General features: G+C 40.8%; 1 protein-coding gene across 2 annotated transcripts in view; it reads left to right on the top strand.

Moving 5' to 3' along the window:
- The first annotated feature begins 432 nt into the window (after nucleotides 1–432).
- Nucleotides 433–18,433, top strand: part of LOC110521118 (steroid hormone receptor ERR2-like) — a 105,856-nt gene continuing 87,855 nt past the window's right edge. The window contains exon 1 of one of the 2 annotated variants that reach the window (XM_036976344.2): nucleotides 433–1,130. In XM_036976344.2, the coding sequence (XP_036832239.2) occupies nucleotides 1,087–1,130 (44 nt within the window). In that variant the 5' untranslated portion in view covers nucleotides 433–1,086. The remainder of the gene's footprint in view (nucleotides 1,131–18,433) is intronic. The other variant, XM_036976345.2, reaches the window with a different exon arrangement.

The raw sequence follows: 18,433 nt of genomic DNA, 5'->3' as shown, positions 1-18,433 counted from the left end.
GGTCAGAAGGGGGAGGGTCAGAAGGGGGAGGGTCAGAAGGGGGAGGGTCAGAAGGGGGAGGGTCAGAAGAGGGAGGAGATCCCTATATTCTCTCCTTTATTTGACATTGAATTGGTTTAAACTAATTAAAGTCAATAATTGGCACTTATAATGATAGTGTGTAATCTTCATGGATGTAGGTTGTGTGTGTGTGTGTGTGTGTGTGTGTGTGTGTGTGTGTGTGTGTGTGTATTTGCGTGTTTCACAGCTACTGTACACACACACCCTTGTGAATTGCTGGACTCGGTTAGCCCCTCCCCCTGTCGTCAATTGCCAACCCCCTTGGCCACTGTAAGGCCGGCCCCCTCCCAGCCAGCCAGCCAACAGCAGCTGTTCTCTACCCCCCCCCCCCCCCCCCCCCCTGTCTTAAAGAGCCTCTGTCCCTGTTATGGAGACTTTCTCATTGACTACCTCAGTCTTATTGCGCTGCACTCTCACACTCTCACTGTTGCTCTCTCTACCCATCTCTCTCTCTCTCTCTCTACCCATCTCCCTCTCTACCCATCTCTCTCTCTACCCATCTCTCTCTCTCTCTCTCTGTCTCTCTCTCTGTCTCTCTCTCTGTCTCTCTCTCTGTCTCTCTCTCTCTGTCTCTCTCTCTGTCTCTCTCTCTCTCTCTCTCTCTGTCTCTCTCTCTCTGTTTCCTCTCTCTCTCTCTCTCTCTCTGTCTCTCTCTCTCTGTTTCATCTCTCTTTCTCTCCTTTCTTCCTCTTTCTCTCTTTCTCTCTCCTTTCTTTCTTTCTTTCTTTCTTTCTTTCTTTCTTTCTGTCTTTCTTTCTTTATCTCTCTCTCTCCCTCTCTCTCTCTCTCTCTCTGTTTCCTCTCTCTGTCTTCCTCCTCTGACACTCAAACACATACACACCCAACCTGCGGTACTGTACCTGTGAGTAGCGCAGTGTGTTTGGCCGAGCCAGAGGTGTTTTTCTAGTGAGGAGCAGGAGAAGACAGGACAGAGGTGTTGAAGAGACCGCTGATAGACTGACGGACTGCTCACAGGAAGTGATGAGGATGAACTGACTCTTTCTGGAATGCTAAAGCTGGACTGTGATGGATGTTCCTGAGCGGTGTGTCCCCCTCTGTTATCAGGACCAGTAGGTGCAGCACTCTTCTCTCTCTCTTTTCTCTTGTTCTCTTTTTTTTAATATATATATATATTATCAATTCACCCTTTGTTTCTCAAAAAAATTTTTTAAAGAAATTGAAAGCAGTGAGATTTTGACATTAAATGTTGAATCACTTTTTTTCCTCACAGTGGACAAAGTTATCTATCTCTATATTTCTGCTCTGACGTTCTGTAAGTTTTATCAGAGAGACAATTTGCTGTATATATTTATTTATTCTTGCTGCCAAACCAATTGAGAGTTCAAGGCTGTCCGGCTTACCGCACAGTGCAAAAGGAGAACCTTACCTAGCCTTGGCAGGAGGGGTGTTGGGGAGAGGGCAGTCCAGGGCCGATCGTCCCACCACTCTCTTCATTAGGACCGCTAGATTACCGGAATGACAGCCAGACAACCACTTTCCAGCTCTGCCTGCAGCCCTTTTACCAAAATAATTTTACCAAACCGCTACACAAGTACTGTAAAATGATGTGTGTGTGTGTGGTGGTGTGTGTTTGCGTGTGTGTGTGTTTGTGTGTGTGTGTGTGTGTGTGTGTATAATTGTTAATGTACCAGAAGAGTGTGTCTACTGTAAATAGGCAAAAAATATTGTCATGGTTCAGGATAAATTCGAGTTAATATTATTTATGTTCATAAAAATGTGAATAAAAAGAACGGTTTAATACAAAGCTCGCGTGAAACTCGGTCGTTGTTTTTGTCTTTAGCAGGAACACAGCTGATTCAAATAATCAACTAATTATCAAGTGTTGATAGTGTTAGAGGAGATAGCGAAATGTGCAACCCTCGGGGTCCCGAGGACCGAGTTTGGGAAATGTAGTCCTATAGCAATTGTTTATTCAAAGCATCAAAACAGTAGCATTTGTCAAGCGTCCTGGAGATACATTTGTATATGTACAATTTAGTTGAAAAACACTTATATATTTGACAGTTAAACAATTGGTCTTCATTTTGGTCTTTAGTGAGTAACAGTCAAAAAAAATATATATATTATCTCCATTTTAATTAAATTGTTAATTAATAAAAAATGTTGCAGAAAAAAAATAGCAAATGAAAATAAGTAAACTCAACCATTTAAATTGTGGAAGTGACACGGATGATCCCAAACTGTACAGTACATTCTAACCTTTGCATGTCTAGAGAGAAGCCATTAAATTTGACTTATTTAACTCATTACAACTAATTATAACTAATTAACAAATGCAATAAAATCAGACTGGAGTGGTAGAAGATCACGCAGATTATCTATATAACTAATGATAACCTAGACATGTCTAAAACAGATTATCTATATAGCTAATGATAACCTAGACATGTCTAAAACAGATTATCTATATAGCTAATGATAACCTAGACATGTCTAAAACAGATTATCTATATAGCTAATGATAACATTTACATGTCTAGAGATGCTTTTCCATTTAACTCATTGAAGTCATTAGTTCTGGAGAGGAGCAGCTTCAGTATAATCAATCAAATGTATTTTATAAAGCCCTTTTTACATCAGCTGATGTCACAAAGTGCTTATACAGAAACCCAGTCTAAAACCCCCCTAAACAACAAGCAGTGCAGATACAGAGGCACGGTGGCTAGGAAGAAACCTCTCCGTGTTTAAACTCTAGACGGGATGTGGCAGAGTTATGCTGTCAAGGGAACACTTTCCAGGATACTGTAGTTAGACTGTAGTGACTCAGACCCTGTAAATTCTCCCCCCTTTACCTGCTTTACAAAGACCTACTGACACTGAAACTATGTACGTTGTGGGATTTAAAAAAATATACATTCAGAATAAATTAAGAATGTAAATATATATTTTCAAATAAAGAAGATCTCTTGAATGAGTAGGTGTGTCCCAAACGTTTGACTGGTACTGTATATATGAAGAGTTTATTTCCAAAACGCTATATATATATATTTTTTATTTTTTTCATCATCAATAATTGCTAAAACATTTAGTTATTTGTTACATTTGACAGTGTGAAACGTAACAATACTGCGTATTTCTCTGAGGGAGGCAGATATATGACAAAAATATGATTATTTATCTCTCTGAATAGAAACCATCAAGTAATATATATATATATATATATATCTATATTTCTTTAAACAATAAAAGCAAATTTTTTGTTGTAGCTTTTATTGTTTTTATTGCTTTTATTGTTTAAAGAAATTCTGAAAGAGATTGTTGTGGTTTTTTCACTATCTAATCATGGCATGGGGTTTGTTCAAAAATACACGACATGTTTCAAATCTATCACCTGATGGTTTCTATTCAGAGAGTCAAATAACCATATTTTTGTCATATATCCGCCTCCCTCTCAGAGAAATAAGCAGTACTGGCTAGGTTTTACACTATCAAATGTAACAAATAACTAAATGTTTTAGCAATTATTTCTGAATAATATATATATAGCGTTTTGCAAATAAACTCTACATATATACAGTACCAATGTTTGGACTATGTTTTATTATCACTATTTTCTACATTGTAGAATTTTTTAAAATTTATTTTTTATTTCACCTTTATTTAACCAGGTAGGCCAGTTGAGAACAAGTTCTCATTTACAATTGCGACCTGGCCAAGATAAAGCAAAGCAGTTCGACACATACAACGACACAGAGTTACACATGGAGTAAAACAAACATACAGTCAATAATACAGTATAAACAAGTCTATATACGATGTGAGCAAATGAGGTGAGATAAGGGAGGTAAAGGCAAAAAGGCCATGGTGGCAAGGTAAATACAATATAGCAAGTAAAACACTGGAATGGTAGATTTGCAATGGGAGAATGTGCAAAGTAGAAATAAAAATAATGGGGTGCAAAGGAGCAAAATAAATAAATAAATTAAATACAGTAGGGAAAGAGGTAGTTGTTTGGGCTAAATTATAGGTGGGCTATGTACAGGTGCAGTAATCTGTGAGCTGCTCTGACAGTTGGTGCTTAAAGCTAGTGAGGGAGATAAGTGTTTCCAGTTTCAGAGATTTTTGTAGTTCGTTCCAGTCATTGGCAGCAGAGAACTGGAAGGAGAGGCGGCCAAAGAAAGAATTGGTTTTGGGGGTGACTAGAGAGATATACCTGCTGAATAATAGTGAAGACATCAAAACTATGAAGAAATAACACATATGGAGTCATGTTGTAACCAAAAAAAGTAACATCCATCCAAATATATTTTATATTAGCCACCCTTCGCCTTGATGACACCTCGTAGATACTTGGTTATTTACTATCGTTCAGTCATTATAACTCATTGTCACCTCGTAGATACTTGGTTATTTACTATCGTTCAGTCATTATAACTCATTGTCACCTCGTAGATACTTGGTTATTTACTATCGTTCAGTCATTATAACTCATTGTCACCTCGTAGATACTTGGTTATTTACTATCGTTCAGTCATTATAACTCCTTGTCACCTCGTAGATACTTGGTTATTTACTATCGTTCAGTCATTATAACTCATTGTCACCTCGTAGATACTTGGTTATTTACCATCGTTCAGTCATTATAACTCATTGTCACCTCGTAGATACTTGGTTATTTACTATCGTTCAGTCAATATAACTCATTGTCACCTCGTAGATACTTGGTTATTTACTATCGTTCAGTCATTATAACTCATTGTCACCTCGTAGATACTTGGTTATTTACTATCGTTCAGTCATTATAACTCATTGTCACCTCGTAGATACTTGGTTATTTACTATCGTTCAGTCATTATAACTCATTGTCACCTCGTAGATACTTGGTTATTTACTATCGTTCAGTCATTATAACTCATTGTCACCTCGTAGATACTTGGTTATTTACTATCGTTCAGTCATTATAACTCATTGTCACCTCGTAGATACTTGGTTATTTACTATCGTTCAGTCATTATAACTCATTGTCACCTCGTAGATACTTGGTTATTTACTATCGTTCAGTCATTATAACTCATTGTCACCTCGTAGATACTTGGTTATTTACTATCGTTCAGTCATTATAACTCCTTGTCACCTCGTAGATACTTGGTTATTTACTATCGTTCAGTCATTATAACTCATTGTCACCTCGTAGATACTTGGTTATTTACTATCGTTCAGTCATTATAACTCATTGTCACCTCGTAGATACTTGGTTATTTACTATCGTTCAGTCATTATAACTCATTGTCACCTCGTAGATACTTGGTTATTTACTATCGTTCAGTCATTATAACTCATTGTCACCTCGTAGATACTTGGTTATTTACTATCGTTCAGACACCGTAATGATTTATCTTTTTCGGAACAGTTTTATCCATATTCGAAGAAAGTAGTTTTACTTATTAACATATATGAACGGGCCACACCACAACATTTGTATATACTGTATCTATACTTTAAATACTTTATATTTTATACATACTTTATTGCTGAAATGAACGGTTTAACTTTTGATGAACTTTTTGATCACATGGGTTTATTAAGTTTGTAAAAAAAAAAAAAAAAGTAATTTAGCTTCAGTACTAAATCTGTCAGTTTGTTAGACCACAACGTAATGCATCATCGGATTACTGTAGGTAGCTAAGTGAGTGATTACAATGTACCTCTGTGTTACACAGTCCTTACGACTACTACACTCCTTCGCTCTTCGTTTAACGAAACAACTGAAAATCAACTGTGGCTTTAACAGTTTATGTTGTGTGTGTGATTTACCTGGTTTGGAGTGTACTTTGGTTGCAATTGTCACAGATCAGCTTTTAATTTGTTGGCTATATCCATAGTTTGCAATTATAAAATGCTGTGAAACTCATTCAGCGGTTGTAGAAACATAACTATTGGTCTACCCTGTTTAATATAGTAAATACGACAGTAATGTCTTCAGAAACACTATACTACAATATACTACAGTCTGCAAAAACACAGACAGTACCCTGTTTAATATAGTAAATACGACAGTAATGTCTTCAGAAACACTATACTACAATATACTACAGTCTGCAAAAACACAGACAGTACCCTGTTTAATATTCCATTTAGAAAAGAAGCCTGCTCGTAAGACAGACATTTTAATTTAATTCTGCATAAAAGTACAAATATAATTCAAATTATAAAATGTTTTAAAAAAATAACATGATCACCTGGTCATGTATTTTTACGACCTAAAAATGTAACGACTTTACATGCTCTGTTATGCAAATCTATAGAATCATACTAACAGTGAGGTTAAGTGTGTTGCTATTAGCATACATATGGGTGGCTACTGCTGAAGCTCCCACTTCGAACTGAGGGAAGGTGTGCGTGTGTTTGTGGATGATTGATGGACAGACAAACGTGTGGTATTGAGTTTGTCCCTGTTTGTTGTGGGACAATACCTAATCCTCGGCCTCTGTCCCTGTTTGTTGTGGGACAATACCTAATCCTCGGCCTCTGTCCCTGTTTGTTGTGGGACAATATCTAATCCTCGGCCTCTGTCCCTGTTTGTTGTGGGACAATATCTAATCCTCGGCCTCTGTTTCTGTTTGTTGTGGGACAATACCTAATCCTCGGCCTCTGTTTCTGTTTGTTGTGGGACAATATCTAATCCTCGGCCTCTGTTTCTGTTTGTTGTGGGACAATACCTAACCCTCGGCCTCTGTTTCTGTTTGTTGTGGGACAATACCTAATCCTCGGCCTCTGTTTCTATTTGTTGTGGGACAATATCTAATCCTCTGCCTCTGTTTCTGTTTGTTGTGGGACAATATCTAATCCTCTGCATCTGTTTCTGTTTGTTGTGGGACAATATCTAATCCTCGGCCTCTGTTTCTATTTGTTGTGGGACAATACCTAATCCTCTGCCTCTGTTTCTATTTGTTGTGGGACAATACCTAACCCTCGGCCTCTGTCCCTGTTTGTTGTGGGACAATACCTAACCCTCGGCCTCTGTCCCTGTTTGTTGTGGGACAATACCTAATCCTCGGCCTCTGTTTCTGTTTGTTGTGGGACAATACCTAACCCTCGGCCTCTGTTTCTATTTGTTGTGGGACAATATCTAATCCCCGGCCTCTGTTTCTATTTGTTGTGGGACAATATCTAATCCCTGGCCTCTGTTTCTGTTTGTTGTGGGACAATATCTAATCCCCGGCCTCTGTTTCTGTTTGTTGTGGGACAATATCTAATCCTCGGCCTCTGTTTCTGTTTGTTGTGGGACAATATCTAATCCTCGGCCTCTGTTTCTGTTTGTTGTGGGACAATATCTAACCCTCGGCCTCTGTTTCTGTTTGTTGTGGAACAATATCTAACCCTCGGCCTCTGTTTCTGTTTGTTGTGGGACAATATCTAATCCTCGGCCTCTGTTTCTGTTTGTTGTGGGACAATATCTAACCCTCGGCCTCTGTTTCTGTTTGTTGTGGAACAATATCTAACCCTCGGCCTCTGTTTCTGTTTGTTGTGGGACAATATCTAATCCTCGGCCTCTGTTTCTGTTTGTTGTGGGACAATATCTAATCCTCGGCCTCTGTTTCTGTTTGTTGTGGGACAATATCTAATCCTCGGCCTCTGTTTCTATTTGTTGTGGGACAATACCTAATCCTCGGGCTCTTTCTGTTTGTTGTGGGACAATATCTAATCCTCGGCCTCTGTTTCTATTTGTTGTGGGACAATACCTAATCCTCTGCCTCTGTTTCTATTTGTTGTGGGACAATATCTAATCCCCAGCCTCTGTTTCTGTTTGTTGTGGGACAATATCTAATCCTCAGCCTCTGTTTCTATTTGTTGTGGGACAATACCTAATCCTCGGCCTCTGTTTCTGTTTGTTGTGGGACAATATCTAATCCCCAGCCTCTGTTTCTGTTTGTTGTGGGACAATATCTAATCCTCAGCCTCTGTTTCTATTTGTTGTGGGACAATACCTAATCCTCGGCCTCTGTTTCTATTTGTTGTGGGACAATACCTTATCCTCGGCCTCTGTTTCTATTTGTTGTGGGACAATACCTAATCCTCTGCCTCTGTTTCTATTTGTTGTGGGACAATATCTAATCCTCGGCCTCTGTTTCTATTTGTTGTGGGACAATACCTAATCCTCGGCCTCTGTTTCTATTTGTTGTGGGACAATACCTAATCCTCGGCCTCTGTTTCTGTTTGTTGTGGGACAATACCTAATCCTCGGCCTCTGTTTCTATTTGTTGTGGGACAATATCTAATCCTCTGCCTCTGTTTCTATTTGTTGTGGGACAATATCTAATCCTCTGCCTCTGTTTCTATTTGTTGTGGGACAATGCCTAATCCTCTGCCTCTGTTTCTATTTGTTGTGGGACAATACCTAATCCTCTGCCTCTGTTTCTATTTGTTGTGGGACAATATCTAATCCTCGGCCTCTGTTTCTATTTGTTGTGGGACAATATCTAATCCTCTGCCTCTGTTTCTATTTGTTGTGGGACAATATCTAATCCTCTGCCTCTGTTTCTATTTGTTGTGGGACAATACCTAATCCTCGGCCTCTGTTTCTATTTGTTGTGGGACAATACCTAATCCTCGGCCTCTGTTTCTGTTTGTTGTGGGACAATATCTAATCCTCTGCCTCTGTTTCTATTTGTTGTGGGACAATATCTAATCCTCGGCCTCTGTTTCTGTTTGTTGTGGGACAATATCTAATCCTCAGCCTCTGTTTCTGTTTGTTGTGGGACAATATCTAATCCTCTGCCTCTGTTTCTGTTTGTTGTGGGACAGTATCTAATCCCCGGCCTCTGTTTCTGTTTGTTGTGGGACAATATCTAATCCCCGGCCTCTGTTTCTGTTTGTTGTGGGACAATATCTAATCCCCGGCCTCTGTTTCTGTTTGTTGTGGGACAATATCTAATCCTCTGCCTCTGTTTCTGTTTGTTGTGGGACAATATCTAATCCTCTGCCTCTGTTTCTGTTTGTTGTGGGACAGTATCTAATCCCCGGCCTCTGTTTCTGTTTGTTGTGGGACAATATCTAATCCCCGGCCTCTGTTTCTGTTTGTTGTGGGACAATATCTAATCCCCGGCCTCTGTTTCTGTTTGTTGTGGGACAATATCTAATCCTCGGCCTCTGTTTCTGTTTGTTGTGGGACAATATCTAATCCTCAGCCTCTGTTTCTGTTTGTTGTGGGACAATATCTAATCCTCTGCCTCTGTTTCTGTTTGTTGTGGGACAATATCTAATCCTCAGCCTCTGTTTCTGTTTGTTGTGGGACAATATCTAATCCTCAGCCTCTGTTTCTGTTTGTTGTGGGACAGTATCTAATCCTCAGCCTCTGTCCCTGTTTGTTGCAGCAGAATTAGATATGTCAACAATAGTACATGGCATGGACAGGACATTTGTTTGTGGCGGCAGGTAGCCTCGTGGTTAGAGTGTTGGGCTAGAAATTGAAAGGTTGCTGGATCGAACCCCTGAGCTGACAAGCTAAAAAAAAAAATCTGTCGTTCTGCCCCTGAACAATGCAGTTAACCCACTGCTCCCTGGTAGGCCGTCATTGTAAATAAGAATTTGTTCTTAACTAACTTGCTTAGTTAAATAAAGATTAAATAAAAAAATATTGTCTTTTGCAGGGCCAACCTACCTGGTTAAATGCAATTTTTGCTTGTTTACGTGAAATTATTTGAACACCTTAAGGGTTAAAGTAAGCCACCTTCGTCTGACGTCTTCTATCTTTAGAGATCGACCCGAAGAATGAACCGGCAAAGGGCCAACCTGGTGTTTGTTTACGTTGCTTGGAATTCCAGACATGTGAATGTGTTGCTGAGTATAACAGTAGGTGGTTGGTCCTGTCTCCTGAGGTTTAAACTAAACCAGCTCCAGTCTTTAGTAGGTGACCCTATAAAGGGTCATCCTGGGACAACCTGGGACAATCCTGGGACAACCTGGTAAAAAAAAACGAATTGTATAATAAAATACTAACTATATTTAGTGTTCATACGCCTTTTCAAACTAAGTAATAAACATAAGATTATGTGTCATGTTTTCTCTGTCTGTTTTAATAGAGAGAGAGAATTTAATTTCGGCCAAATAAGTTGCATGTTTGTGAGAAGAAAAGGTATCTCGTTGCCCAGGTTACCCAGACAGGAAATGACATTTAAGAAGACTGTATGTGCAGCTGCAACCTACAGTATGCAGCATTCGTGCAAACACGGACTAAATCTGTCTCTGTGAGGGCTTCACCAGAGAGGTGAGGTCAGCTCAGGGGGGGTTTGGTTCTTAGAATACATTAGTTTAACCCCAAGAGGATTCTGGGATTGTGGCTCGGACCACCGGCCGATTAGCCTGGAGCAAGAGGTCCTGTTAGTAATGCCCTCCTCTCACGCTATACCTCCTTCCGACAGGGGATCAGAATACACACACACACACACACACACACACACACACACACACACACACACACACACACACACACACACACACACACACACACACACACTGACACACACACACACACACACACACTGACACACACACACACTCCATGGACTATGAATGAAACATATTGTTAGTTATTCATTATGAATTGTAATGCATACATGTATGTATTGTACAGTAGGTGTGTTAGCACATGTCTGACCCTGCGTCATGTCTGACGTCCTGTTTATGCTGTTCATCACAAATTGTTTGTCGTACATTTTCTATCAGCGTTGTGAACCTTGTGACACATTCTCTGGTTCTCTCTGTCCCTCCCTGTGTCCCCAAACAGGTTTCCTCACATCCCAGACAAACAGTCGGCAGTGTAGCGAGCTGCGGTCACAGACACACACACGGGCGGGACTGGAGACTCACACACTGACCTGATAACTCTGATGTTAGCGACAGAAAGTCAAACAGCCTCATGACCGTACGATGGAAACTCCTGACGGCGTCCATTAGGAAAATGACTGAAGATAAAAGATGTAAAAATATAAAGTTGACACCTGTTACTTTCCTTTTATTTTTATTGAACCGATACATAGAGACAGACAGACAGACAGACAGACAGACAGACAGACAGACAGACAGACAGACAGACAGACAGACAGACAGACAGACAGACAGACAGACAGACAGACAGACAGACAGACAGACAGACAGACAGAAAGATAGACAGACAGACAGTGAGAGGATGACAGACAGACAGACAGACAGACAGACAGACAGACAGACAGACAGTGAGAGGATGACAGACAGACAGACAGCGAGAGGATGACAGACAGACAGACAGACAGACAGACAGACAGACAGACAGACAGACAGACAGACAGACAGACAGACAGACAGACAGTGAGAGGATGACAGACAGACAGACAGACAGACAGACAGACAGACAGACAGACAGACAGACAGACAGACAGACAGACAGTGAGAGGATGACAGACAGACAGACAGACAGACAGACAGACAGACAGACAGACAGACAGACAGACAGACAGACAGACAGTGAGAGGATGACAGACAGACAGACAGACAGACAGACAGACAGACAGACAGACAGACAGACAGACAGTGAGAGGATGACAGACAGACAGACAGACAGACAGACAGACAGACAGACAGACAGACAGACAGACAGACAGACAGACAGACAGACAGACAGACAGACAGACAGACAGACAGACAGACAGTGAGAGGATGACAGACAGACAGACAGACAGACAGACAGACAGACAGTGAGAGGATGACAGACAGACAGACAGCGAGAGGATGACAGACAGACAGACAGACAGACAGACAGACAGACAGACAGACAGACAGACAGACAGACAGACAGACAGACAGTGAGAGGATGACAGACAGACAGACAGACAGACAGACAGACAGACAGACAGACAGACAGACAGACAGACAGACAGACAGACAGTGAGAGGATGACAGACAGACAGACAGACAGACAGACAGACAGACAGACAGTGAGAGGATGACAGACAGACAGACAGACAGACAGACAGACAGACAGACAGACAGACAGACAGACAGACAGACAGACAGACAGACAGTGAGAGGATGACAGACAGACAGACAGACAGACAGACAGACAGACAGACAGACAGACAGACAGACAGACAGACAGACAGACAGACAGACAGACAGACAGACAGACAGAGGATGACAGATAGAGAGAGGATGCCAGATAGAGAGAGGATGACAGACAGAGAGAGGATGACAGATAGAGAGAAGGTGACAGATAGAGAGGATGACAGATAGAGAGAGGATGACAGACATACAGATTGAGAAACAGATAGAGAGAGGACAACAGACAGAGAGAGGATGACAGATAGAGAGAGGATGACAGATAGAGAGAGGATGACAGACAGAGAGAGGATGAAAGATAGAGAGGGGATGACAAATAGAGAGAGGATGACAGATAGAGAGAGGATGACAGACAGATAGAGAGAGGATGACAGACAGATAGACAGAGGATGACAGATAGAGAGAGGATGACAGACAGATAGAGAGAGGATGACAGACAGAGAGAGGATGTGTAAAAGGGCAGTAGGCTACATTCAAAGCCAACACTGTAGACATGGGTGCCGTGTCAGATCGCTGGACTACCCCCGGTCACACCTGTCACACCGGTCACACCTGTTATTGTCTTGAGGCAAAAAGAACATGAGATGTAGTTCAGAACAAACACTATCGACATACGTGTAATAACACAAGACTAAACTAAGACCGTTTTGTGACTTGAGCTTCATTTTTTAATCAGTAATTCCCCATGACAAAATGACAGGTGAAAATGTCCAGTAACTAGACTTCTGGTGTCTTAGAGAATAAACAAAAAATAATATGCAATAACACCAAAATAATATGTAATGTTGAGAAACAGTTGCATAATAATCACGATATTAAAATAATTATCAGATGTCTCTGTAGCAGTGTGATACTCCATTCTATTGGAGATGTATTATTAAAGTGCCGTGTTGGGTTCTTCTCCTTGTCGTTACGGTATATTTGAAACGGATCTGTCTCAGACATAATGTGTTAGTTCTGGATTACTTCTGGACACATCAGTAATATGACAGGAAGAATCCAAAACCAAATCAATAGCTCCATGGTATTAAATTCATTCCTTGTATGTTTTCCTACCCACCTCTTTAAATTAAAGGAGAAGTTAGAGAGAGGATGACAAACAGATAGAGAGAGGATGACAGATAGAGAGAGGATGACAAACAGATAGAGAGAGGATGACAAACAGATAGAGAGAGGATGACAAACAGATAGAGAGAGGATGACAAACAGATAGAGAGAGGATGACAAACAGATAGAGAGAGGATGACAGATAGAGAGAGGATGACAAACAGATAGAGAGAGGATGACAAACAGATAGAGAGAGGATGACAGATAGAGAGAGGATGACAAACAGATAGAGAGAGGAAATTTGCTTAGTAGGTCAGCCTAAACAGCATTGTGTGTCATACAGGGATTTCCTAAAGGCGGTTGAATTGAATACTTAGCATGAAGGCTATACACGTATTGGTTGAATCCCTGTAATTGTCACATCCTGACCTTAGTTCCTTTTTTTATGTCTCTATTTTAGGTTGGTCAGGGCGTGAGTTGGGGTGGGCATTCTATGTTTTGTTCTATGTTTTCTACCTCTATGTGTTTGGCCCGGTATGGTTCCCAATCAGAGGCAGCTGTCAATCGTTGACTCTGATTGAGAACCATACTTAGGCAGCCTGGTTTCCCACTATGATTTGTGGGTAGTTGTTTTCTGTGTCTGTGTTTACCATACAGAACTGTTTCGTGTTGGTCTATTTTTTTTTGTGTTATTTTGGTCTTAGTTTTCTGAGTTTAAATAAATATGAACATGGACACTTACCACGCTGCGTATTGGTCCGATCCTTCCTACTCCTCCTCAGACGAAGAGGACAGCCGTTACAGTAATGTTGTTTCGGGTAACATCATCGGCACGGATATCAGTGTCATAAATGTGTCCCTGGCGCACTGTTGTTCTGATCCATCTCAACTTCTCATCGGTCAAGGGGTTTTACTTCCTGTAATTCGACCAACGACATCAACTGGAAAAAAAAAAAGCAGCACTAGCATCTGTTTCATTGTGTGATTACTGGTGTTGGTTGACTGAAACGGTATATTTAGAATGCCCCCCCCCCCCACCTCCATTATTTCCCCTAGTTAACATGTTGTTCTGCTGTGGGATGTGATTGAAACAGTAGATACGGTCGGGACCGGGCCTTGGTCTACTCTAAGTAACAGCAAACAACATCTGATGTCCTGACAGAGAGAATTAGGAATTAGAACAGTAGATTTTTACTGATGGACGGAGAGAGAGCAGGTGGTGTGGGGGGAAAAAGTGTTGGTTTTGAGCCACCCTGTCTCGCCAGATGCAGTGTGACACGTGTATTTAATGACGTTAGCTGCTAGCTGGTCCGTGGTGTGACCGGGATACAGGACAGGACCGCTCTATGGGAGAGCGGTGTGGCGTTTCAGTTTTACTGTCACGTGCACCAGTACAGCGAAATGCCATTCTTGCTTGATCTTCCCCAACAATGCAGCAGTACCATATAAATAAGTAGAACAAAACCAAACAACAATACAAACAGAAGGAATTAAGTATAAAGCGTTATACAGTTCCAGGGTCAGTAGTTATATACAGGGTCAGTTCCAGGGTCAGTAGTTATATACAGGGACAGTAGCTATATACAGGGTCAGTAGCTATATACAGGGTCAGTATTTATATACAGGGTCAGTAGTTATATACAGGGTCAGTAGCTATATACAGGGTCAGTAGTTATATACAGGGTCAGTAGCTATATACAGGGACAGTAGCTATATACAGGGTCAGTAGTTATATACAGGGACAGTTCTAGGGTCAGTAGCTATATACAGGGACAGTAGCTATATACAGGGTCAGTAGTTATATACAGGGACAGTTCTAGGGTCAGTAGCTATATACAGGGTCAGTAGTTATATACAGGGTCAGTAGTTATATACAGGGTCAGTAGCTATATACAGGGTCAGTAGCTATATACAGGGACAGTTCCAGGGTCAGTAGCTATATACAGGGACAGTTCCAGGGTCAGTAGTTATATACAGGGTCAGTAGCTATATACAGGGTCAGTAGTTATATACAGGGTCAGTAGTTATATACAGGGTCAGTAGCTATATACAGGGTCAGTAGTTATATACAGGGTCAGTAGCTATATACAGGGTCAGTAGTTATATACAGGGTCAGTAGCTATATACAGGGTCAGTTCTAGGGTCAGTAGTTATATACAGGGACAGTTCCAGGGTCAGTAGCTATATACAGGGTCAGTAGTTATATACAGGGTCAGTAGTTATATACAGGGTCAGTAGCTATATACAGGGTCAGTAGTTATATACAGGGTCAGTAGCTATATACAGGGTCAGTAGTTATATACAGGGTCGGTAGCTATATACAGGGTCAGTAGTTATATACAGGGTCAGTAGCTATATACAGGGTCAGTAGTTATATACAGGGTCAGTAACTATATACAGGGTCAGTAGTTATATACAGGGTCAGTAGTTATATACAGAGTCAGTAGTTATATACAGGGTCAGTAGTTATATACAGGGTCAGTAGCTATATACAGGGTCAGTAGTTATATACAGGATCAGTAGCTATATACAGGGTCAGTAGCTATATACAGGGACAGTTCTAGGGTCAGTAGTTATATACAGGGTCAGTAGTTATATACAGGGTCAGTAGTTATATACAGGGTCAGTAGCTCTATACAGGGTCAGTAGTTATATACAGGGTCAGTAGCTATATACAGGGTCAGTAGCTATATACAGGGTCAGTAGCTATATACAGGGTCAGTAGTTATATACAGGGTCAGTAGTTATATACAGGGTCAGTAGCTATATACAGGGTCAGTAGTTATATACAGGGTCAGTAGTTATATACAGGGTCAGTAGCTATATACAGGGTCAGTAGTTATATACAGGGTCAGTAGCTATATACAGGGTCAGTAGCTATATACAGGGTCAGTAGCTATATACAGGGCCAGTAGTTATATACAGGGTCAGTAGTTATATACAGGGTCAGTAGTTATATACAAGGTCAGTAGCTATATACAGGGTCAGTAGTTATATACAGGGTCAGTAGTTATATACAGGGTCAGTAGCTATATACAGGGTCAGTAGTTATATACAGGGTCAGTAGTTATATACAGGGTCAGTAGTTATATACAGGGTCAGTAGCTATATACAGGGTCAGTAGTTATATACAGGGTCAGTAGTTATATACAGGGTCAGTAGCTATATACAGGGTCAGTTCTAGGGTCAGTAGTTATATACAGGGTCAGTTCTAGGGTCAGTAGTTATATACAGGGTCAGTAGTTATATACAGGGTCAGTAGCTATATACAGGGTCAGTAGCTATATACAGGGTCAGTAGTTATATACAGGGACAGTAGTTATATACAGGGTCAGTAGCTATATACAGGGTCAGTAGCTATATACAGGGACAGTTCCAGGGTCAGTAGTTATATACAGGGTCAGTAGCTATATACAGGGTCAGTAGCTATATACAGGGTCAGTAGTTTACAGGGTCAGTAGTTATATACAGGGTCAGTAGTTATATACAGGGTCAGTAGCTATATACAGGGTCAGTAGTTATATACAGGGTCAGTAGTTATATACAGGGTCAGTAGTTATATACAGGGTCAGTAGCTATATACAGGGTCAGTAGTTATATACAGGGTCAGTAGTTATATACAGGGTCAGTAGCTATATACAGGGTCAGTAGTTATATACAGGGTCAGTAGTTATATACAGGGTCAGTAGTTATATACAGGGTCAGTAGCTATATACAGGGTCAGTAGTTATATACAGGGTCAGTAGTTATATACAGGGTCAGTAGCTATATACAGGGTCAGTAGCTATATACAGGGTCAGTAGCTATATACAGGGTCAGTAGTTATATACAGGGTCAGTAGTTATATACAGGGTCAGTAGTTATATACAGGGTCAGTAGCTATATACAGGGTCAGTAGCTATATACAGGGTCAGTAGCTATATACAGGGTCAGTAGCTATATACAGGATCTGTAGCTATATACAGGGTCAGTTCCAGGATCAGTAACTATATACAGGGTCAGTAGTTTACAGGGTCAGTAGGTATATACAGGGTCAGTAGCTATATACAGGGTCAGTAACTATATACAGGGACAGTAGTTATATACAGGGACAGTAGTTATATACAGGGTCAGTAGTTATATACAGGGTCAGTAGTTATATACAGGGTCAGTAGCTATATACAGGGTCAGTAGCCATATACAGGGTCAGTAGCTATATACAGGGTCAGTAGCTATATACAGGGTCAGTAGCTATATACAGGGTCAGAAGCTATATACAGGGACAGTTCCAGGGTCAGTAGTTATATAAAGGGACAGTTCCAGGGGCAGTAGTTATATACAGGGACAGTTCCAGGGTCAGTAGTTATATACAGGGACAGTTCCAGGGTCAATAGCTATATACAGGGACAGTAACTATATACAGGGTCAGTAGCTATATACAGGGTCAGTTCCAGGGTCAGTAGCTATATACAGGGACAGTTCCAGGGTTAGTAGCTATATACAGGGACAGTAACTATATACAGGGTGAGTAGCTATATACAGGGTCAGTAGTTATATACAGGGTCAGTAGTTATATACAGGGTCTGTAGCTATATACAGGGACAGTAGCTATATACAGGGACAGTTCCAGGGTCAGTAGTTATATACAGGGACAGTAACTATATACAGGGTCAGTAACTATATACAGGGTCAGTTCCAGGGTCAGTAGTTATATACAGGGACAGTTCCAGGGTCAGTAGCTATATACAGGGACAGTAACTATATACAGGGTCAGTAGTTATATACAGGGTCAGTAGTTATATACAGGGTCAGTAGTTATATACAGGGTCAGTAGTTATATACAGGGACAGTAGTTATGTACAGGGTCAGTAGTTATATACAGGGTCAGTAGCTATATACAAGGGTCAGTAGCTATATACAGGGTCAGTAGCTATATACAGAGTCAGTAGTTATATACAGGGACAGTAGTTATATACAGGGTCAGTAGCTATATACAGGGTCAGTAGCTATATACAGGGTCAGTAGTTATATACAGGGTCAGTAGTTATATACAGGGTCAGTAGCTATATACAGGGTCAGTAGCTATATACAGGGTCAGTAGCTATATACAGGGTCAGTAGTTATATACAGGGTCAGTAACTATATACAGGGACAGTATTTATATACAGGGTCAGTAGCTATATACAGGGTCAGTAGCTATATACAGGGTCAGTAGCTATATACAGGGTCAGTAGCTATATACAGGGTCAGTTCCAGGGTCAGTAGCTACCTACGGGGACAGTTCCAGGGTCAG

Source organism: Oncorhynchus mykiss, chromosome 4 (assembly GCF_057628025.1).
Source record: "Oncorhynchus mykiss isolate SJ-2025 chromosome 4, ASM5762802v1, whole genome shotgun sequence".
Lineage (NCBI taxonomy): Eukaryota > Metazoa > Chordata > Actinopteri > Salmoniformes > Salmonidae > Oncorhynchus > Oncorhynchus mykiss.
Note: the sequence above shows the minus strand (reverse complement) of the source record. Positions and strands in the feature narration are given on the sequence as shown.